This window comes from Semicossyphus pulcher, unplaced genomic scaffold (genome assembly GCF_022749685.1).
Source record: "Semicossyphus pulcher isolate SPU_LCO1_2020_fin unplaced genomic scaffold, fSemPul1.0.p SCAF_25, whole genome shotgun sequence".
Taxonomy (NCBI): Eukaryota; Metazoa; Chordata; class Actinopteri; order Labriformes; family Labridae; genus Semicossyphus; species Semicossyphus pulcher.
Window position 1 is genome coordinate 1,322,913 of NW_027211699.1, and position 24,504 is coordinate 1,347,416.

At 40.2% G+C, this 24,504-nt stretch overlaps 2 protein-coding genes across 2 annotated transcripts; both read left to right on the top strand.

Moving 5' to 3' along the window:
• Positions 1-16,959: 16,959 nt before the first annotated feature.
• LOC138603945 (uncharacterized) lies at positions 16,960-19,168 on the top strand. Its single transcript, XM_069675726.1, has 7 exons — positions 16,960-17,710; positions 17,900-18,076; positions 18,410-18,508; positions 18,591-18,700; positions 18,790-18,848; positions 18,931-19,068; positions 19,153-19,168. The coding sequence occupies exons 1-7, from the start codon at positions 16,960-16,962 to the stop codon at positions 19,166-19,168; spliced, it is 1,350 nt and encodes a 449-aa protein (XP_069531827.1).
• A 942-nt stretch (positions 19,169-20,110) lies between these two features.
• LOC138603946 (protein HEG-like) lies at positions 20,111-23,726 on the top strand. Its single transcript, XM_069675727.1, has 5 exons — positions 20,111-20,115; positions 20,203-20,240; positions 20,330-20,417; positions 21,742-21,937; positions 22,803-23,726. Exons 1-5 carry the CDS (start codon positions 20,111-20,113, stop codon positions 22,929-22,931), a joined length of 456 nt encoding a protein of 151 aa, XP_069531828.1. The 3' UTR covers positions 22,932-23,726.
• The last annotated feature ends 778 nt before the right edge of the window (positions 23,727-24,504 follow it).

The window sequence follows — 24,504 nt, forward strand, 5'->3', positions numbered from 1 at the left end:
ATACTTGCATAGTTACATAGCTTTTCTAGTCATCCTACCATTTAAAGCGCTTTTACACTACATGTCTCATTCACCCTTTCACACACTGATGGCCAAGTGCCAATGTCCATTCAGTATCTATACACATTCATACCCATGCGATGCCTTCAGGAGCAATCTGGGGTTCAGTGTCTTGCCCAAGGACACTTCAGGCGGCTCTCGTGTATCCTCGCTTATCGCTTCTCGGAACTCCCTCCTCTCTCCTCGATCCTCGCTCCTTCGAGCAGCGATAAGAGCTTTGAAACGATCCTCAATATGGCCGCTCCGGAACTACTTCCGGTTCAAGCAAGGAGCGAGGAGATATCAAATAGGAGACTTGGGAAGCAGCCTTTGACATGTAGCCAGTCAGGGATCGAACCCCCAACCTTCCAATTGAAAGCACTGAGCCACAGCAGCCCCAATGTTAATGCATTGAGGTGTTGATGGCATACAGTTAAAATTATTATTAGTGTTTCAGTATTCATTCAGAATATTAGTGTTTGTAGCACATAGGAGGCTTATTAAAGCTTAAAGTAGCTGTATTTATTTCCACCACTGGGTGGCGATGATGCTCTTCTAACAAGGCTTTTAGCGCAGGCGTCGGTTAACCACTAATGCAGCTCAAATATGCTTTATAGTGCTAATTTAGTAACCATGCCCCCTATTTAATAGTTGTTTGGCTTTCCTCTACATTGTATTGATCATAACTTTCTGAGTTTCTTGTAGGACCTTTTCTCTGCATGAAGTTCAAATATATTCAGGTGGCCTTTAAAGATTGTTGTGCCATCCATTCAACGGCTCATTTTGGGCTTAAGGGGAAATGAAACAAGTCTTTCTTATTTAGAACGAGGGCTTAATGGATTGGATGGTTTACATTAATTCCAATAAATCAATATCACTCCCCAGTACCACCCCCTTCATGTTTTTTTCTTAAAGATTAACTTGTTTGTAGTTACATAAATGAAAGTTACATAAGCAAACCACTGGAAAAATAAGTGAAAGTATTTATCACCAATTTGTGGTGAGTTTTTTTCCCCAGTGATCTACTGCTCCCAACCAGACTGCATGTCTCACAAAAGTCATTTGTATTGCATATAAGGGGTCTTTGAGATGTCAGCATTTCAAAGAAAGCACACTTGCTATTCCTGTTATTTTAACTGGAGCAAAGCACAAACACTCTGTGTTTATGTAACTGATGAAATACACTTGAGGGTCAGCATTAGGCTATTAGGAGCAATGCTATGTACGCCACTTCAATATAACACCACATTGCAATATTAAATGCCTACAAACTTAGAGAATAAAAGATAGTAGATGCAGTATATCAGCCAAAACATTATGACCACCTGCCTAATATTGTGTAGGCTTTTTAGGCTAAAACAGCCCTGACCCATCGAGGCATGGACTCCACTAGACCTCTGAAGGAGAGCAGCAGATCCTTTAAGTCCTGTACGTTGTGAGGTGGAGCCTCCATGGATCGGACTTGTTTGTCCAGCACGTCCCACAGATGCTCGGTTGGATTGAGATCTGGGGAATTTGGAGGACAAGTCAACAGCTTGAACTCGTTGTCGTGTTCCTCAAACCATTCCTGAACCCTTATCATTCCTCGTATGCCGAGTGTTGCGCTATATTTATACATTTATATTACGCTTTTTGAGTCAACAAATTAAATTTAAACATAACTGAAAGTAATACAGGCCTTGTTGAGTGTCCTTATGGTAATACAATGGACATCATTGAACCTCTAACTAGAGAAGTCTGCATGAGTTCTGCCACCATTTCACACCTGCGTTAATTTGACCTTTAACTTGTCTGTGCTGGGGAAATAAATAGCTTCCTTAAACCAAAAAGAGAAGTATGTTGTTTTCCTGTCATCATTGAATAAAATCTACATTTCCTTTCAAACTTGAATTTACCGATCCTCTCTACACTTTTGTACACTCCTTAAGCTAGTGTGATTCAACGGAAACCCTATCTCGTTCAGTTAATAAATAACCGCAGTTTCTGTGTAATGTTGCAGTTATTCCTCTGACAATCTTTCTTTTCTGTTATAAAGCTGAGAACTTTCTGTGCATCATCATGAGTCAGTATCGATAAGCTCTTTGTACTCGTTTACTGGAAAATGAGAAATCAGGCCATACAAGTTTAAACCAAATAGTAGGGGTGTGATCAAAAGGAAGTAAGGAGTAATATTGCTCTGAAGAGACATTATATCTACGCACTAAATATTATCCCCTGAGCTGAGTGTTAAAGCTGACTGTCTTTGTGTAACACACCACAACAGACACCAAGTTAACCCTGCTAAACAGTGGGTTATTATTCTACTTGGTCCTCAGTCTCCTGTTGCCTGAGGTCACAGGTCTGTTGAAAGAGTGGATGAGAGAGTGTGGTTGCATGATGGTCTTATCTTCAAAGCTGGGAAGAGGCAGCATATTGGCTTGTGTACACAGAGAGATAGTGAATGGGAACAAAAGCAATAAAAAAGAAGAGGGAGTTTAATGATGCTATAACATGAGTCATTGGTTGCATTAATCAAATACAGAATGCAAATGTCTTTTTAAGCCTTTTTTTCTCTTTCTTTGCCTCTCGGGAAGGCAATATTGGTCTAATGCCAGAAAGTCACTTAAACAATTACTTCAACACAACAACTTACAACATCATAATCAAAATGTTTATTCATCCCATACTTTGCCTCAGCTAGTTTCATTTTATCACCGAGTGAAGTTGGTGTGCTACAGACTAAAATGGTGAAAATAGTAAAGATTATAGGCTACCTGCATGTGAGCTTGTTGATGGTAGCATTTAGCTAGAAGCAGAACTTTGCTTTAGTAGTTTACAGTGCTGTTAGCAAGTCTATAAACTCAGGTCATAATAATTATATTCAGCCTAACCCCTAACAAAGAAATGGAACATTTATAAGTTTATAAGTGCTGAACAACAACGATCTGAGCATTGCAATTGTGAGAATGTTAGCTGGTTGTTGTTGTTTTTGCTAAAAACATTGCTGTTCTTTAGTAGGTATAGCCTCACAGAGCTCATGGTTTTTTCTTCCAATTCTTCAGTTTATGAATAATACATAAAACTAACTACATTCCCATTAGCTACAGCTTTAGTCTACTTTGCTAATGGCATGCTAACACGCTAAACTAAGATGGTAAATGTGATAAAATATTATACCTGCTTAACATTAGCATGGTAGCATCAACATTTTAAGCATGTAAGCATGTTGATTTTGGCATTTGCTAGAAGAACCACTGTGCTTTAGCCTCACAGAGCTGTTAGCATGGCTATACTCACAGGTCATATTTTTATTCTTCAAAAACTTAAGTTTAAGAATACACAAAAAACCACAGAATTTCTGACCAGCCTCAACTATTATCTACTTTGTGTTCATTTCTAATAAGCAAAAGTGACTTTTATATATTAAATGCGATTCAGTAAGAACATTTGAACATTAGAACCCTTTTATTGTTTTTTGGTCCAAAAAAGCATCATCTCAAACCAATCTCCTAATCCATCAACAACACAAAATTAAAAGTTGATGTATAAAATGACCTTGTACAGTATTAAAAATGGCAAGAATGGCAGGACTCCAGCCCTGATATGAGATACATTTGTGTCAACACTAATCCGGCTGGCTGCCAGGCTGGAAAATCAACAAAAGGTATTGAAATATTTTGCAATGTCCCTGAGTATTTGCGTAAGATAAGAGTGAGGTCGGAAAGGTGTATGTGTTACTTATATGCATGCCGGACATTTGTTATGTCTCTTATGAAGGAGTGTCCCAGAGCAGAGCCATAAAAAACTCTACGCTATGACAACATGCAGAATGGAAAAAGATAGTTGGTTAATTTGTTGGAAGGTGTTGCAGGAAGAAATTATCCATTAATGTTAATATTTTCAGATAAAGTCAACTCCTTAGTTATACAATAACACATTTGTCAAACAGATCAGCCTTGATTACTGTTGAATGTCTGTAATTCATTGATTTCCATGTAATAAAACCTGTAATAACACGCCATAACTTCAGAAGTACATTTTAAAACATGTAACTAAAAATAGCTCACAGTGTGTGATATGTGAGGTTGTTCAGATTTGAATAGAGCTGCTATTAGCTACTAGTCAAAAAAATTTTTGACTGATCAAAACAGTTTGTTATAATGACGATATTAGGAGATTAATTGTGTTAAAAGGAAACTAATCTTTTAAATTATAAAAACCGTTGCTGAAATTACCGTCATTTGTAACTTGCCTACAGTGTGTGAAAGCGTGCTCTAAAAACGACACACTGACTCATCCACTTATTGAAGCAATCAATCACTCTTACGTCTCAGCTCCAGAGGAAAATAAACAAAATGTTTCCTTGATAATCAGTCATGATGTTATAATGTGGTCTGACCTAGTTCACTTGTGTCTGTTGGGCCTTCAACCGTATTGTTCAAAATTCCTTATGCCACAGAGTTTGATCATTTCATAAACATTTTATCTCCATCTCATCTGTTTGCTTTAATTAACATTTGCAATACCGAGTTCTCTCATCTGCAATTAACCAAGTGAGTTAATTGCGTCATAAAAGAGCGCAAGTTTCCAGGGAAAAGATACGTCCTTGAAAAGAAGCCAGCGACAGGCTAATGAAGTGTGTTGGTAGAAAAATAAGAAAGAGAACAACACAAATATAAAGTTGTAAAACAGGTCATAAATAACCTGTGTATGAATGTATTGTGACTTTAATTATCAAAATAGTCCTGTGTTTGCTGTAATGAGCATATGAGGTATGACATTAGCAAAAATATGATAAGGTTATGCTAGTCCAGACTCAAGTGTTGAACCGGGAACTTTGAAGACAACTATTCTTAGTCAATAAAAGATGATTCACGTTAGGAATACTTGTGACAGATAGTTCCTGGAACAGCAGTGATATGTACTTATTAACTTATGTTCTGGTTTTTAATGATGTTTGTATACTGTTAGAGGCAAGTGAAATATTGATTAAACGTGAGGAAGGTTAGAGTCTCTTTTTTTGGTTCACATAAATCTGATGTTTTTATCTGCTGACCTTTTTGTGTCTCCATTCAACATGAAATCAAAACTTCCCTATCTAGAGGTTAGAAGCCACTAAGTGGAAAAAAGTTTTTCATTTCGATAACAGAACTTTTAAGCATCTAGTACTAGTGGAAGGAAAAACAAGGTCAGCAAGCAATTGCATGTTTTCTTCATGAGATTGTCTCAAAAGTTACATGACTACTAAAAATAAAACATGAGGGTTTTTAAGGAGCTGTCTTTGTATTTCCTTACAAAGCCTATTTAGACTGAAATGGTCCCATTTAGAAGTCTGCAATAGGGATGAGATAGTGAAGGGGTTAGAATGTTTTCAGTCTGAATTAGTTTGTGCTCTTGTTGTTTCATATTTGGACAAGAGTCTATCAGAAATACTATTTCAAGGTTTAATTTTTGTTTACATACTTTTGAAAATAATGGAAATCTGCTCATTGTGCACCTGTGTCTTCTTTTTCCACAAAACTTATTATACACCAGTGACTAGCACCACCAACCACATTATACTCCATAAAGAAGTGGTGGTGCATCCTTAGGTCAAAGTTATAATATCCTGAGAAATTAAAGAGATACTTTACTTTAGTTTATTACTGAAAACCTCGAAAACTATGGCATCTCATTTTAGCCATCCCCATCTTTTTAATTTGAAGCCAGAAGGGACAGTGTATATCTGCGACTCCAGATTGTTGTGGTTTTGACTTTTCAATCTCAAGGTGCTTTAGGTCTATTTAAATCTTAATGTGACCTAAATCTAAAAAAAATTAACATCAACATGATTTGTTTAATATGACTCAAAACCAACGACTAGGATTACAAACAGTCCAGGGCTCTAATACTAATTCAAAGGTTGTTTCATACTGCACCCTCTGTGTAAACTAGCAGCTGAAAATAGACTTTTATTATATGCTACAGTAGTTTTCCTTTGCATTGCGAATGTTATCAGTAAAGACTGGTCCATGAGTGGAGGCAGGACCGTGCAGCTACAGTGCAATAATGATGAATGACAGGACAGCCGGCCAATCAGAGGAGAGACTAAAGCTTTTAATGCTGTCAGAGTCTGCAGCTCTCAGTCTGAGCCACCTGTAGCAGGGGGCGAGTGTACACTCAGGAGGAAACAGCATCTGTTCTGCACCGTTATTTCCACCGTTACTCCGGCAGCACTCGAGACTTCATTACCGGCTGGTCCTCCGGAGACGAACAGGTTTTACAAAGTCACGCTGAAAACTGGAAACATGTTTTTATGTCATCTGCCTGTCGTGTTTCTGCTGGGAGCTGTCGTCAATGGTGAGTGAAGTTTAAATTTGTTACAACTGTGTAGATAACTGTGTATTTCGACTTAAGCTAGCTCATATTTATTTCCAATATGAAGTTAATACTGAAAATACGTGTTCATGTATTTTTTTTACTTGTTTAATTAAGTCGGCACAGATTTAATCCTCATGCAATATACGTAGCCTCAATACATACCAGTGGTTGAGAAGTATGAGCTTCTTAATTACGTAAAATTAGCAGTATCACATTTTAAAATTGTTTTAAACATCCTGCTGTTGTTACTTAGATAGCTACTAGCTAAATTAAGCGTTTTGAAGTATTAAAGTAGCCAAAAAGTGCCCCCTGTGAGTAACCTATATTATCATTCTTATATTAAATGCGTTTTAACATTTATTTTAGCTCGAGAAACTATGTAACTAATGTTTACTGTAGTTTACCATGTTACACTACCTAAAATTTTATAACATTGTAATTGTTAAATGTAAATTCTGGAATTAATATATCTGGCATTTCTTAATTAGGCTAATCGATTAAAAATGTGGTGTTTTGTAGCTACGCATACAAATATATTTGTATAAGGACAACACAGAGCTGTGTTTCTTGTAATGAATATAGAAATTAATACAAGGGATGATTTTTTTGGACATTTTTTTTTATGTTTCCAACATATTGGATGTTGTTAGGAATAGAACCATACATTCCGAGACTTATTATTATTGTTGTTGACAGAAGCCTCCAACCTTTATCAAGACAAAGACAAGTGTGGCATTAACATATCCAGAAAATTGAATCATAAAAACGAACAAATAAGTGTTAAAAACAGACAAGCTAAAATGTGTCCTTAACACCCAAAAATGTCAGGTTATGTGACATAGTTTAAGAAGCAAATGTAATTAACTACAAACTAAATGTAAAGATGCCCATGTTGTGTGAGGGAATAGACTAACATCCATTGTTAAGCCTTCTGCAAATTCGTGGGGGCTTTCCCCAAAATACTCTTAATCTGTGACTCACTGCTCCTTCAGTGTGAGTCAAAGCTCTCAGAAGCCAGCGAGATGGTATTGGTCAAACAACAGCCGGCTCCCCGCAGCACAGCACACTCCACACACACACAGTTTACTCTCTGTGACCCCCTCGACAGCGTGCTGAAGCTGCCCTGAGGAATTTTGATGAGCTCTCCACTGTACGGACTCGCAAAGCTGAGCTGCAGTTCAATCCATTGGTCACACTTTGTATTATTTTGACTGTTCTGAGATGCTTCACCGTGATTCAAGGTCGCCATATGAGGAGTTAGTCGCTGTCTGGTGCCGGAGCCTCGCTGCTGGCCTGCAGGCTGTTAGTGTGTTCCTTGTCATGTGTCTACTTGTGCAGGAACACAGAGCTGGAGGAAGACTTGGAAAGGGGGGGCATGACTGAGTGTGTCTGAAGTAGCAGTAAAGAGGTCCAGATGAAAAAGACCTCCTGAGGGTCTTGATCCTCCTCCTCCTCCTCTGGCGCCACATTTTCTTGTGCCCTCCGTAAGAGATCTTCCAGAGCACGTTAAAAATGCCTTCCTTCTCCCTCTCTCTGAGCTGCTGCTTCATCGCTCAGACCGCATGTAGTTTATCATGCCTCATGTTTCGCTGGCTAGTCATCATTTGGTCATTACCAAAGCATGCACGCTATGCTCAGTTATAGGAATGTAAAATGACTCAATCCAACCATTACTTTAATTATCAATTAATATGACAATTACTTTCTTTATTATGGGATTTTTTCCCCCTTGAAATCTATGATAGAAAAGTCGGCCTGTCGTTTCATATCGCTAAAACCAGCAAAGCGTTAGCTAAAATGTTCTATAAGTTGACCAACTAAAACATCTACTGTAATAATGTCATAAATAATAAACATAATGTTATATAACTTAGAGAGGAGGAGCTGGGGATCGAACCGCCAACCTTCCAATTGGAGGGCGACCCACTTTACCTCTGTGCCACATCTGCCCCTTAAATGTTGGAGGAAGTCATGGAATTTCCTCAATTCACTAGTTTTGTCTGACTAACAGTCTAACACCTTAAAACACTGAATTTACTGCTCTACAATGACAAATTATTCTGTTATAGCGTGAGGACTTAAAGAGCTCAGTTTCACTTTGTTTGTCCCTCACTTCCTCCTCTCCTTGTATCCGTTTAATGTTGATAATTGATCCGATCTTCCTCATCTGATGCACTCTCACCTGCTGCCGCGTATTGTTTTTACATCCACACTCGCTGCTGCTCTCTCCCTCCTCCGATGCTGCTGTCTCCGCTCTATCCTGTTGGATTAGACCTGCTGCAGGCCACTAAATCTCGCTCTGTAATTGGAAAGCATGTGCTGGCGGAGCTTTAATTGGATATGATATGTGCACAGGCCTGCGAGTGAGCCCTGCTCCGGGGAGCCATCTGTTACCTCCGACTTACAGTGTAAGAGCTCCGTTTCTGTCTGCCTGTTTGGGACGCTGCCTAAACTGGAGGCAGTCTGGTCTGATGGGAGAATAACAGAAGAATGATATAATAAGAATCAAAACCCATTGAGTGACGGTCAATAGAGAGAAAAGTCCGAGTTGGACGAAGAGTTGTAGCTTTAATTTTGCTCAGTCACCTTCATTACTCTAGTTAATGATACACACCATTGTCTTGTATTAATAGATCAGGCTCATCTCACAGACTAATGGCTGACTGAATGAGCCCATGTGTAATAATCTATTAAAGGAGCTATACTTAACACCTTATACTAATAACTTCTTGAGAAATCTTTATAATTTTCTGTAACCTTCCCTAAAAATGTCTTTTGTTACTAATGACAGAGAGAGGGTTTAATTGGGAGCGTATCATACGGAGAGGAGTTCTCAGTTAAGCTGAACATGCAGAGATATTATACCTACATGAGTTTAGATGGAGGTGTGCTTTCTGTGAAACTCTTCAGAAAAACTAAAGCTAAACTAAAGCTAAATGAACCTTAATAACAGAACATACTAAACATATTGGTAAGAAATAACAGACCCATAAAGAATTACAAAAATACTATAAAACTCATTTAAACACAGCAAACAAGTCAGAAAATCTCTGGATGTAGAGTTGTTCTGAGACCGATATCGGCCTCCGATACCGCCTATAATGCAGTATTTGATTTCAGTCATTGCACCACTCTAATACTATCATTTATTAACCCGCTATAAAATTAACTGGTTTCAGTTAAATTACCATGTAATGACTTTGATGCTAGCAGTGAGAGTTCAGTTAGTCAAAGCTAGAAAAATATCAGTAATCGATGTTTTCATCCATAATATCTGTCTATACATTTTCTGCCACAAATAACAAAGAAAAGCAAATAATGTTGCTTATTCAGACTTCTGTGCAAAAATGCCTTTAACTATTATTAGCTTTTGTAAATAGTTTGCAAGTGATTCATTGAGTAGTTGTTTTTCCCTGTGACTGTATCTTCAGCCATGTTCATACTCAGTCTTCACCTGCACCATAAAAAGCCTCAGTGTATCTGATCAGGACTGTTGACACACGGCTCTCAGCAGCATGATGGTCTTCTGCTTGATGAAAATAAAAGCTTCCTGTCAGTCATGTGCGGTCGCTCCTGGTGACCCGGTGTCAGCTGTGAGCTTTGATGTGGCAGCCCTCAGGCCTGGTTCCTCTCAGCAGTGAGTGCTGAAGGAAACTGACCTGTGTCTTTTTTGTAACGCAGGGATGGGCACCTTGAAACACAGAGAGGTCGTAAACCAGTGTGTAAGAAATGTTCAGTCTCATTAGCTGGCAAGGGGACCTAAAGTGTGACCAGTAATTAGCTCTGCGCTGTTGTCCAGGATGCCTCCATCCATCCATTTCTGCCTTTAATGAGTTTGTTTGAGATGTCGTACATACATGATTTTTGTAAAACAGGCAAACACCAATAAAGGTCAGCTCTCCACATGACTTCTGCGTCGCCTAATGAGATGCTGCCTTTTGGCCTCCGGCTTTTCCTGGCTTTGGGGGTCATTCCTTCTCCTGCGCCGTGTGCGCTCTTTAATCAGGCCCGTCCTTCCTGCAGAGCTAGATCTGAAACAGAACTATTTCAGGAATGCAATTTCCCCTCATCACAATTATAAACTGTAAAAAATTTCAAGCCAACATTAAAAACGAATAACGACTGTTCATCTGCAGCTTCTGGATCATCAATACAGACAAGGGTTTATTCACTAGGAGTGGCACTGGGGACAGGAAGTTGAGGACGTGCGTTGGGGGAACTGGATCTGACAGTCAGATAGTGAGCAGGTACTTCACAGGAGTGCTATTGTGTCAAATCCCCTGAAGTGAAACACAACACTAATGTCTGTCTTTCTGTAATTTCAAGTGAGGCTGGTAGCAGACATCTCTTTGGCAGCACTTGTTTGATTTCCATGTGCAGAACGACGGTGGAGAGGCGTGGCAGATTTTAAGTGCCGTCCAAACCAGAGTTGGGGCGATGACTCAGTGGGTAAAGCCGGACCTTCCTGATCCACATCCTCCTGAGTTTGCACTCGCAGGCCGACCTTAGACCCACTTGTCACCCTGCCTGACCCAGTCATCCCTTTTGTGTCTGCAGGGGATTATCCGGCTGTAGGTTAAATCCTTAGAGACAAGGCTCCTTGTTGGACATGCGAGGCACAGTGGGCTCTTAATTACCCCACTCTTTTAAATGTATTACACTAATTAACTGTGCAAGTTGGGCGTTGGTGTGCTTACATGTAGTTGAAGAGATGCTGTGGTCTGCGGTGATGTCGGAGAAGTTTAATCATACATTGTTGCAGCTATTTTTGGATCAATCTGAGGCAGAGGCGTCACAAAATCATCTAACTTTGGACTAACATTGCCGTGTTCACATAAATGGGGAAGCCGCATATAACTTTCACAAAGTTACAGTGGAGGAAGAACCACAATTTGTTTGTGTTAAGCCATGCAAACTAGTTAGTGAGTCACCTTTTGTCCATCACTTCCCCTTTTTTAATAAATTCGGTGTTTCATGGTGAGACCAAAATGTTCTCATGATGTCAGTAAACTTAGTCCCAGCATCTTTCCATGATCTGCATGTAAAGGCCTAAACAGCCTTAGCAATATAATTATAGGACAAGGAAAGGAAAATTTGGAATGTATCACAGGAATTGAGTTATCTGAAGTTATTACAAATTGCTTTCCAGTTCCTCCCAACAGTAGCCCTTCTTCCTCTCTGGATGACTGTAGATTACTGATTGGGGCCTTTAAAGTGGTTATAAAGTACGCCACTGGATAACTCCTCAATCCTGCCAAGACTTTTATCTCTGCTTTGATGTCATTATTAGTAAATCTAGCAGTATTATTTATTACCACAACAGGGACCAATGTAACACCCTTAGGTTACCAGATCAGGGTTGCCACTCAGGCTTGGAAATCATTTTGAAAAAAGGTGATGATGCTGAAATGTGTGGGAGAACCCCTGATGAATAGACTATAGGTTTCTTGTTAGCAGAAAAAGCCAATTTAAGCCCTTATATTACATTTTTTCATTAAGGAGTGCCTTTGTGGCTTTTTCTACTTGATGTGAAATTAGTTTAGGCAGCGTGAGAGCACGAGAGAGAACCTGACAGTATCTGTTTCACGCCTATCTTGTGAATTGGCAACCCTGACTAAGTAACATCCTCCATGAGCTAATGTTTAAACAAGAGGCCTTTACAACACATTGGATGTCAGATGTGGTGTAAATTTACCGGGCCGATGAACATCCTGACAACATTAGTAAACTCAGAGTAGTTCTCTTCCCCATATTAAAATAATAATCTGGAAGATTTTCATGTAAATAAATGTCTGTTAAGTCACTGTCTATCGCCAAATGAGGTAGCACAATGATTGAGTGATTGAGCCTATGGCCCGCTGATGATAGCCTTTGCATTTGCAGTATTATGAATTGGCTGTCTGGTGGCGACTTTTGCGGAAAAAATCACAAGCAGAGCCAAGCGTGGACGTCACACATGCAACACTGTCTGGATATCTGGGAAGAGTGCTCCCGCAATTACCGTTTATCTCCATAGGTGCCACCAAAGAGAATGAGCCTCAGATCTTTGAGATTACAACTTTAAAATAAGTTTAAGTGTTATATATTATATATTGCTTTAGAACAGACACTTACTATATGAAAGATAGCTTGCTAGCAAGCTTAAAAAACACTAGCTAGCTGTCATGCTAGCAGCTTTGTAAGAGCTGTAGCCCACTTCAGCATTGTTTCTTTGAACTAACGTTGTTGAACGCTAACATTAGCATGGCAGCATGGATCAAAAGACAATGCTAGCTTGTTGATTTTTTTGTAGTTGTCATTATGTTAACCATGTTCACTATCGGTGTGTTAGCATGCTAACCTAATTAGTATTTGACAAAATGTGAATGTAACCCTATAATGATGCTGGATGTTGATTGGTGTTGATGGTGATTAACAAAAGTAATTACAATATAAACTCTGCGAATCCACCCTGTAGTTTAAAATCTTAATTTAGCATGTTAGCATGTTAACATTAACTAATCAGCACTAAACAGAACAAACAGTTGAGGTTAGTGGGGGGGGGGGGGGGGGGGGTCTAATACAGGGGTGCTGATAATTGACAGAATAGTGTGATTTGCCTTCTTTTAAACGCTGACCTTTTCTTGTATTTATGATTTTTTTCTTTTTTCAGTGAAATCCTTCCTTATCAGCTTCAGTGTTCATAAGCTTTACTGGAAACTTTCCACTCTGTCAATTATGTGGAGATGAAAAGCATTGATAAGAAATGAAGTTTCGCCAAACATACACACAGAACTGATAAGGCTCTTTGACAGAGGTTATTCGTCTACATGTTACTCTTACATCTTATGAGCTGGTTGATCGTAAAACTCTTCTTCTTAACATTCCTTCAGTACACTCTGACACTGACATGGCGCATAGCAGATATAGTGGAGAAGGTCACATCTCACTACTCTAAGGTTTACTTTGGGTAAACTGAAACTGCCTGCCAAGTTTCAATACAACAAAAGGCATTTTGAAAAATGACCTCTCATACAAGCAGATAAATCATTGGCCTTTGAGATTGTAATATGTAAACCATGCAAGACTAAGGAAAGCGTAACCTTCATAATGGAAAGAAACAATTCCTTGCATCTGATACTGTACTAAAAAGTACCACACAGATAATGTCACAGGGCTGATGAAGACTTTAATCTGGTTTAGGAGGTTTTTCATTGATCTTCATCTCTGGACATACAGCAAGATTAATCCATTGCTACATATAATGATCTCACACTATGTTGCTTTACACATCCTCAACTCTGGCACTCCTTTACTTTATGACCATAAAAAACGCCACCTGACAGAATATCCATCTTTCCCACCTGTGTCACATCCTCATACATCACCGTGGATTGCTTAATGTCTTATTCCACTCCCCTAATACATAATTGTTGAAGGACAGGATATGGGAGTGTGTGTGTGCGTGTGTGCACATCCAGTACATTATATCCATAAAAGTCTGCTGTCACAGGGTGTGTACAGCCTGTTGTTTTTCATCTCCAAATGAGTCCTGGTTACCAAGCGATAAAGACATTAGGCGACACAGGGCCTTTTACACAGAGAAAATAATCAAATCATGCTCAGGATCTGATATTAGTCCTGCTTTTCTCACCACTTCATTGTGTTTTTCATATGACTGGAAAAAACTGTTTGAACAGGGCATCTATACCCCTCTTGCTATTTGTGTTCGCTCTCTGGCTGCTTAAAAGGCGGCTTTGAATGTAATCATTCAATGCATACAGATGAGGAAAACAGGCTGAGCCATTATCAAAGACCTCCTACTGTTTGTACCGCTCCTCAAGCTGCCCTCTGGCTTCCTCTCTGTACCCATAAACACAAAGTGAAGAGTGGGAGAAGGCTAAATGGGAACAGGCGTCACGACAGCGCACTGAACAAATAGGAGGCAGCATTTCTTTAAAAGGGTCTAATGAAGTTGGCAGCACTTGTGACTGACACGTGTTGGTTTGGTAAACATAAGGCGCTGAAAAATAATTCTTATCTGCGGAGTCACAGCTTAGAACCAATTTGCTAAACACTTAAAGTTAAAGGTTTATTTAGGACACAACCTACTATGATGATAGTTTAAACTTCTGGGATTTTTTTTTATGTCACGTCTTAACAGAAATTAAATATGTTGAGATATACAGCTGAGGTTTTACAGCTACAAATGCTACAGCAAGGCACATGTATTCGTAGATTTGCATTTCATTCACTACATAGAAGACCAGACTATTGGCCTTGGCAGAGGTCTGCCCTGCTAGCTCTGCTTATATTAGCTGAGTAACAAAATTAGCATGTACCCTCTGATTCTATTAAAGTAAAGTAATACCAAGGTCTGAACACAGCAGATCTTACTTTATAATAATAACAATGAAAAAATGCTTTTTTAATTTCCTGTCATTGTGGTGGACAGTGTGTAGTATTTTATGTCTGCATTTTTTTTTTTAAACTGAACACAAGTACATTGACATGGAAATATGTGCTAATTTATGCATTATTTTTTCCTCAGCAATTAGCATACTATTTAAGCTGAGAAATTGTGAGGTGAATCCAATCGGTATTTTTATGTTAAACATTTTCAGTGACAAAGCTCTGATAACCCACCTGTTGGCTATCTGGTTAGAATTATAATAAATTATAATATTATGCTAATATTTATTTACACATTTTTATAGCATTTTACACACTTATCCCAATGGTGCAAGTCTTATGTAGCAAATGAGACACTCTCAGTGAGTAATGTTGCTTTAAACATATTGTCTGGTGTGTAGTGGTCTCCTTCTGTGTGTCAGATATTTTCAAATTCTTCACATAGCTGTCTTAGATTCTTCTTTTTCCACCGGCTTTTACCAGAGATTTGGACTTTCAAACATTTACGTGAAATGTGCCCAGGAAAGAGAAAGTGATGTCTCATTTTGTGCTTTTCTTTCAACTGTAGGAATGACAACAACAGATCCCATCACACAAACTAATGTCACCAACGATGGGGGACCAATCATTGAGACATCCACAGCTCCAACAGCTTCGGACATGACTGTAACTGCAAGCCCAGATATAAGCAGCAACCGGACAACCAGCAGTTCTACAACTTTACCACCCTCCACAACAGAAAATGCCACAGTCTCTGAAGCTACTACAATCACAGAAAATGCCACAACAGAATCAACCATGGAACCATCCACAACCCATGCTTTCTCCCAACCAAACACTGAGTCTGGGACCACTACAGAGGAAGTCCCTTCCACCATTACTGAGGACAGTCACTCCCCCATTGGCCTAACTGATTCTCCATTGGCTACAACCAGCGATACAACACTGTCCACTCCAAGCCCAGAGACAAGCCAACCCACCAACACCAGTGAGACTACTAATGCAACCACCAGTCCCCCTCCAGATCACACACTGACCAGCACTGACATAACAACTACAAGTGTGCCAATCACAAACACCAGCAATGTTATGACTACAATGACCCCGATGACACAAACCAACAACGACACAACTACAATTACACCGATCACACCAACTGGCAGTGACACAACTACAATGACACAAACCACACCAACCGGAAATAACACAACTACAATGCCACTGATCACACAAACCAGTAACGACACAACTACAATGATACAAACCACACAAACTGGCAACGACACAACAACAATGACACAGATAGCACTAACCAGCAATGGCACAACTACAATGACACAAACCACACAAACCAGCAATGACACAACTACAATGACACAAACCACACAAACCAGCAATGACACAACTACCATGACACAGACCACACCAACCGGCAATAACACAACTACAATGCCACTGGTCACACAAACCAGCAACGACACAACTACAATGACACAGACCACACAAACCAGTAATGACACAACTACAATGACACAGACCACACCAACCAGCAACGACACAACTACAATGACACAAACCACACAAACCAGCAACGACACAACTACAATGACACAAACCACACAAACCAGCAACGACACAACTACAATGACACAAACCACACAAACCAACAACGACACAACTACAATGCCACTGGTCACACAAACCAGCAATGACACAACTACAATGACACAGACCACACAAACCAGTAATGACACAACTACAATGACACAGACCACACCAACCAGCAACGACACAACTACAATGACACAAACCACACAAACCAGCAACGACACAACTACAATGCCACTGGTCACACAAACCAGCAACGACACAACTACAATGACACAGACCACACAAACCAGCAACGACACAACTACAATGACACAGACCACACAAACCAGCAATGACACAACTACAATGACACAGACCACACAAACCAGCAATGACACAACTACAATGACACAGACCACACCAACCAGCAACGACACAACTACAATGACACAAACCACACAAACCAGCAACGACACAACTACAATGCCACTGGTCACACAAACCAGCAATGACACAACTACAATGACACAAACCACACAAACCAGCAACGACACAACTACAATGACACAGACCACACAAACCAGCAACGACACAACTACGATGCCACAAACCACACAAACCAGCAACAACACAACTACAATGACACTGGTCACACAAACCAGCAACGACACAACTACAATGACACAGACCACACCAACCAGCAACGACACAACTACAATGCCACTGGTCACACAAACCAGCAACGACACAACTACAATGACACAGACCACACCAACCAGCAATGACACAACTACCATGACACAAACCACACAAACCAGCAACGACACAACTACAATGCCACTGGTCACACAAACCAGCAACGACACAACTACAATGACGCAGACCACACAAACCAGCAACGACACAACTACGATGCCACAAACCACACAAACCAACAATGACACAACTACAATGACACAGACCACACAAACTGGCAACGACACAACAACAATCACACTGACTGCACAGACCAACAACAGCACAACCTCGATTGCAGCCACGACACAGCTGAGCGCCACCACAACAACTCCAACTCCAACGACCACACAAACCAGCAACGGCACAACAATTACAAGTACAGTAACCCCTGCTATCTCTACAACTACACTAACAAACTCTACTAACACCTCTCCTGAGTCTCCTCCATCTACCACAACACCCTCATTCTCCACTGTTACTGGAACCCCATCTTCTTCACCTACCTCCGTCTCAAACTCCAGCTCTCTCCCTCCAAACACCTCCCCAGGCAGTAGCACCGCTTCCCCCACTGGAATTACTACCACCCTTAGTCCCTCTACAGCAACCCCAGGAGGTAGGACTAACAGCGTAATGAGTGTTGGTGTGTGTGTTCTTAAAAAATTGTTTACTCAAACATACAGGTGAGAAGGAACTTAATGTGGACTATGGGTTAAGGCTGCACTATGCTTTTAGACAGCGATGTTGGCTGTGTTCTCTGTTTAGATATCCTTGGATTGATTTTACATATTGTTTATTATTACAGTGCCTGGCCACACTGCAGAAACCAGTACTTTAACTCAGTCAACTGAACCAGCCTTGTCCACCATCATGCCAACCTCCACCACCGCCAGTATTGATACCACCATGAGAACAACAGAAAGCACCACCGTCAACCCAACCACTGCAGCCACGCCCATTCCTACCCTGGGTGCAGTCATAGGTTCGTACCTCTCTCCATTGGCCACAGTAGGCAGCTGTCTTTGCTCTGAAATCTTCCAGTGTACACTCCCTGTTCAGCACGGAACAGAGTTAGTGACTAGCTGGTGAGCATAGTGGAGCGTTTAGGAGATAAAGGGCATCATATATCCTTCAGGAGTTGGTAGAGACCAAAAACAGAGCTAAAAGGAGAGGAGCAACACATGTTGTTTCTTCACTGCCGGATTGGTAAATAAGCTGCTTACCACATCAGTTTAAAAGGTTATAGTATATCAGAACTTTTTTCCGCTTCAAATAAGAGTTATTGATGGCCACTCATTATTTCTCCCATCAACAGTGTGTCCATCTGTCCCTTGTCCTCTTGAAAGCGTCTGTCTCAACGGCACTTGCCAGTGTCTCTCCGGTAGCTTCCTGCTGAACGGCCGCTGTGAACCCGGTAGGAACATAACAGCATTTCACATCTAATGGTGGCAGTAAGAATCTGGGCCTTATTTCATCCTCTCCTTCTTTTCACTCAGCCCAAGTGTTCCCCGGCCAGCTTCATCTCACCTCCTTGATCTTTAAAAAAGAAATGAGCAACAGGTCCTCGACCATATTCCAGACGACGGCGGCTAAGATATCAGCAGCGGTAGGTTGTGAGCTTAGGAATCATGTTAATGAAATTAGAACGAATGCTCCATTCACAGTCATTAAACCTGTTTTTTCCCTCTTTCATAGCTCAGAGATGCCCTCAAAAATGAGCCTGGTTATATTCGATCTGACATTGTACGACTTGAGTGAGTATTTTCTCTTTCTCCTCCTGCAGCAAGATATCGCGCCATCTTACAAAAGATATTTCAATGTTTTTTGTGCTTCTAGACAAGGAAGTGTGCAAGCAACTGTAAATAACATCTTTGAAAACACCAACGCCACTCAAGAGTCTGTTGTTAAGTCCATTAGAAAGGCTATAACCTCAGCAGGCTCAAATGTATTGTTGAACGCTACATTTACAAGTAAGTACAGCTTGTACACTATCCACTTCTTTGGTTATTTTAACACAAACTCTTTCTCATACACTTGTTTATATGTGTTCTGTTTTAGGATCCAACCTGTGTGAGCAGGAGCCGCTACCTTGTGAGGCCGCCACAACAACATGCACAAATACAGGCGGCCGGGCTGTTTGTTCCTGCAAAGCGGGCTACATCTCCATCATGTACTCAAACACCAGCTGCAGAGGTAACAGCTACTAGGCCGACCAGAACATGCTGAAATCATCTTTATCATGTTCTGCTACCATAGTGCTAAAGATATTTAAAGCTTCATACATAGACTATTATATCTGATGCCCCACAGCGCCTGAGACAAGCTCCAGTGACGTTTTCCCAGCTGATCTACAGTAAAGAGAACTGTAACAAAAAAAACTCCTCTGTGACATTCTTGTGTGTGAGAATGAGGGGGAGAAACAACAGGGAGCGAGACTCAGAGACAAGGTCAAGAGCTGCAGCCTTTTCTCCATGCCAACCCTCGGCCTTTACCTCATTTATCGCTCACATTTATTTCTTTTTAACTGGGTTGTTACCCCGGAAACGTGGAAGAATCACAGCTTTCTCTCTCTGTGTGGAGGGGTTGTGACCACGGAGATCGGCTATATGTAGAGCTTATATAGAATAAGACTTTCATACAAATGTGTTCATACACTGCCTTTCCCAGAAACACATAATGTTCCCTTATGGGCTTGTTTGTTATGGTCATCATGTGGCCTCCAAAAGAAGAGGCTCTCATTGTGCTCGTGTTTTCATTGCCAGTGCAATCAGGCGTATTGAACGTCTTGGTCTACCCTGAGCGAGTCTGAAACTGTAGCTTGTTATGTTCTTATTTCATTCTCTTTGTGAAACATTTTGTGTGTGTGTTTAAATGATTGTGTGTTTCTTTTTAGCGTGTCCGAGCGGGAAGAGGGCAGTGGGAGACACGTGCAAGCCGTAAGTACACATTTGTAGTTTTGTTTAAAGGGAATGACAGGTGTGGGGTGTTTTACTGTCACTGTGTGGTACGTGTTGATATGAAGTTAGCTCCCCCTTGTGGATTCACTCTCTAACTTGCCTACTGTAAACACAAGTATCATCATTTTTAATGCTCTGTTTGGTCCCTCAGATGTTCATTTGGATATGCTGGCTTCAACTGCAACGACTGTGAGTAACTATTTTAACGGGCTGAAATGATGCAGCAGAAGTAGAAGTTGAATAAAAAGTGAAATATGCCTTTAATGTGTGTGTTACAGCTGCTCTGCTGGCAGTGGTGGTCATCTCCTGCGTCCTGGGAGGGATTCTTATCATCCTGATCCTGGCTTTGCTCATCTACTGCTTCTGGTAGGAAAATAGGGGAAAAACAAACAAATCCTCCAAACATTAAGAGCCCTAGTATTGATTTTTTTTTATGATTATGCAGCATATAATCAATTCATGCAGTTTCTCAATTGAAAGAAATGGATATTAACACTCTGCATGTTTTAGCTCTGACTAATGTTGGCTGTTGTTATTTGTATGCCTACATTGTTTAAACTAGGGTTTAATTTTACATTTAGGATGCATACAAATGTTTCAGCATCCTCGATAATGATGCACACAGTATAATGATTACATTTTAATTTTGAGTTATGACCAACAGGATGTTGAAATATAATGATTTTAGATTTTGTTTAAACTTAAAGTCATAATCTCGAAGGTTTTCATGTAAACAAATGAAAGCCTTTTGCAGCATTTGCAGTATTACTGACTGGGTGTCTGGTGGGACACAAGCGGCGCCCAGTTAGTGATGTGTTTTCCATCAGCCAGCAGTGGTTGGTCTGCCAGAGAGGGTAGGCGGAGCTAAGCGGCTGCTTTTCCGGTCTCTGCAAGTGTTGCGAGTAAACAGTAATCTACTATGGCTGAACAAAGAAAAGATCGATGACTACAGATACAACTTCAAAGAAAAAGAAACATATCCAACGCTCAGATTAAGGCAAACAGTCTAAAAAGGAAAGCGACGAAAATCAAGAGTTACAACCGTGACAAAGGGAGCCAGATGTAAACGTCTGGTTATCTGGGATGTGTGCACCTACAGTTGCCTTTTATCCCCATATGGTGCCACCAAATAGAATGAAAATAAGAACTTTGAAATGATCAGTTTAAATGTCTTATAGCAATGGCAAAATGATTTGTTCATTAGGGGGTAAAGGAGATGTTATTCAGTATTTTTCTCGAAGTAGTGGAGTATGTGAAAAGACCAAAACCTGCATTGCATTGGTCTGTCTCTTTGTTTTGGAAGAAGAAATGGCCAAAAACATGTGATAGTTAAAAATTCATTTTAGACTTTTATACTTAAGGACATAAGTCTTTGAAAACAGGAAACAAAATTTCAGCTTTTATTATGAAAAGGATCAGTAATTTCCTGGGACAGTTGTGGACTATTTTCAGCTGTGCAATACAGTAACATACATTTAGTTCTTTGAGTATTTATGGCAACATGATGTTATTGTGGTAAGAGATAAACTACTGTGATTTTAATATTTTTTGTACTACAATGGAGCAACAGAGGAACAAGATATATCAATAATAAAATAATAAAAATAAAAAATATTTTTATTGACATTAATTCATTCCAGGTGAAATTTCACACATGCAACATTTTACCTTCTCTATTTTTTAACACCAGTGGGGGACGCTCACAGAGCAAGCCAGACAGCAGCAGCAGCCCCTACGCCTCAGACGACACAAACCAGCCGTGGCCCACTGGCATCACCCCCATCCCTCGAGCCACCACTAACTGGGATGCAGCTCCTTCCATCGAGCTGACAGAAGGGGGCAGCACTCGAGCACTGGTGGACAAGAAGCATCAGACCAACGGATTGGTGAGTCATTGAATGTTTCCCGTATATTGTCTCGCCGTCTCGAGTAATTACAACTAATCCCTCTGTCGTGCGTTTCCACTAAATCAGCCTTAAGTTTGGTCAATGTTCTCCTGACATCTTGCACCTGCTGATTAACCTCAAACTAACCCGGTAAGCATGGATTTGGCCGCTTGCAGATGAAAGACACACCTGGGTTATCTAGGCTGAACATCTGAACACATAGAGCTGTTTAAACTTTATTTAAACATTTCAGTGTGTAGTGGCTCCTGCTTTACACTGAAAGACAATGCTTTCCTACAGTTTAAACCACAACAACTGGACTTTATTTGACCTGCAGATCAACAAATTCATGCTCACTTGACACATGATCACCTCGTGTAATTTAAAAGAAACACACCTATGCACACTATTAAGTATAACCCAATCATCCAGAATGTATATTTACAGTATATAGTACTAGTAAGTAGTTCCCTCCCATGCTCCCTGCTTTGCCTGACTCCCCATGTGTTGCTGTAGGGGTTTCATCTGAAGCACAACGGATGGAAAAAGGTAAGGCATGGCTTTGCTTCTAGATTCTGATTTGCCTTGATGCTTCCTGCTGATGATCTAGACAGTGAGAATCACTGGTTTTCTGGGTGATTGGAAGCTTCCTGGGAGCGTTTTGATGGTTGTGGACAGCTGTGTGCTCTCATCTTCAAGCTAAATCAAGTGACTGATGGTTCAAAGATGCTCAGCTGATGTTAGTCTGGGGTAGTCAATAATAGATTTTAGTGCACATTGGTGATTTGTCTGTAAGGGGTGTTTGTGTTTGAATGTTTGAAAATGAAAGATGCTAATATCATTATTGCTTCCGCTGACATTTCAGACGGGATCATACGATCTCAACCCAGATGGAATGAAGACCTTTAAAGGTAAGAATCCATCCCGCTACTCCTATCTGGTTCAAGGCCATGAGAACCCGTACTTCTTACCCGGAGACGAGAAGAAAAACTGAAAAACAAGACACCAGCTTGCGATGGAATTCATGTATAAACTGATCGCTGATTTGAAACTCTGACTCTGCAGGCACATTTCCTGAGCAGGAAACATCTTTGAACTCACATGGATTCATGACAAATCACAAATGACATATCTTAACTGGGAGAAAGCCACCAAAGAGATTCAATCATACGAGCAAGAACATTTAAACAGCTTCTTACAGGTGACGTCGTGTGCATCATGTCTGCTCTGTGGAACGAGCTGCATGGTGCTGATTATAACCAGAAGATGTCACTGTCGCTCAGTTTAATTCTCCTGCTCTTTTTTTAAAGGTACATTTATGTTTTTTATGCTCAAACAAATCAGCCTGTAGACTTATAAAATGAAGCTTCATGTTGCTAATTGCACTAAAGTGTGTGCTAAGTTTACCACCAGTTTTCCTCTGAAATCAAAGGTAAATGAATGTGGGCTTTCTGGAGCTACTGGATACTTTTCTTATGGGTGTGATTCTTTTTTAAACTCAAGGGGCTGGATCCCTGGTTCTGGGTACTTTTTTAAAGGGATTTATATTGTAGCTGAGTATAAACTTTATTTCTTGAGGCTGTACTTGCAAAATGTGCCTGTTTTCATGATCTGTTTGACAAACAAGAAACATGCAAAGCTGGTGATAAAGCCTCTCTCCTAGATGTGCCAATTACCGCTTGTATACATTTCTTTTGAACGCTCTGATATATATTTATCACTGTGTGTCTGAGTCAGAGGACTATTTTTTAAGAGTGACAAGGTTTTGTAAGACTGAAGATGCAGAGAATGTGTGTATGGAAATAAATTAATATAAAAACAAGTGTTGTTTCTCATTGTCTGTGATTGTAGTTAGCTGCCCTACAGGTATTTAAGCAGCTTAAACAGTCCTGGAAACAGAATGTCTTTGAGACTGCTGAAGAGCATACGGTTAAAGAAAAACCTGTAAAAAAAGTTAGATTAGATTTTTTTATATGTTACATATACAGTCTTTTTTAAACAGCGTTACACCTCTCAATCCCAAATTATTGATTTATTTGTATTTCTGTTAGCAAATTTTTGTACATTTTTTACAATTCGCTAAGCCCCTCCTTTGGATGGCCACTGTCCAATCCTACGTTAGGAATCGTAACTAGGCGCGGAAGGCCTGTCAAGCTTTCAGTACAAGGAGAAATGTTGAAACGGTGTGCATATGGAATCTGCAAGTCTGACAGCAGACAGCCAAAAACTTAAACGTAGCAACAGTAACTAAGGGGGGCGTGACTTATCGAAGGGTCAGTTGACCTTAGATATGAGTGAAGTTTTAATACGTGTGTATTGCTTCACGTTGTACCTTTAATCTGTTCATGTGGCTTATGTGTGAAAGAATTGTAGCGCCAACAGTGCAAGTGTTAGCAATGGATTCCGCTAACGTCAACAAACTAGCACTCAAGGCCAAAATTTAGCACAGAAAGTTTCTTCTGGACATGAAGGAATAACTGAACTGGAAAACGGGTCAATATCGCTAGGACATACGATTAATCAGGGGCCTTAGCTAAAGTTAGCTTGCTTGCTAATGCAGGGGAATT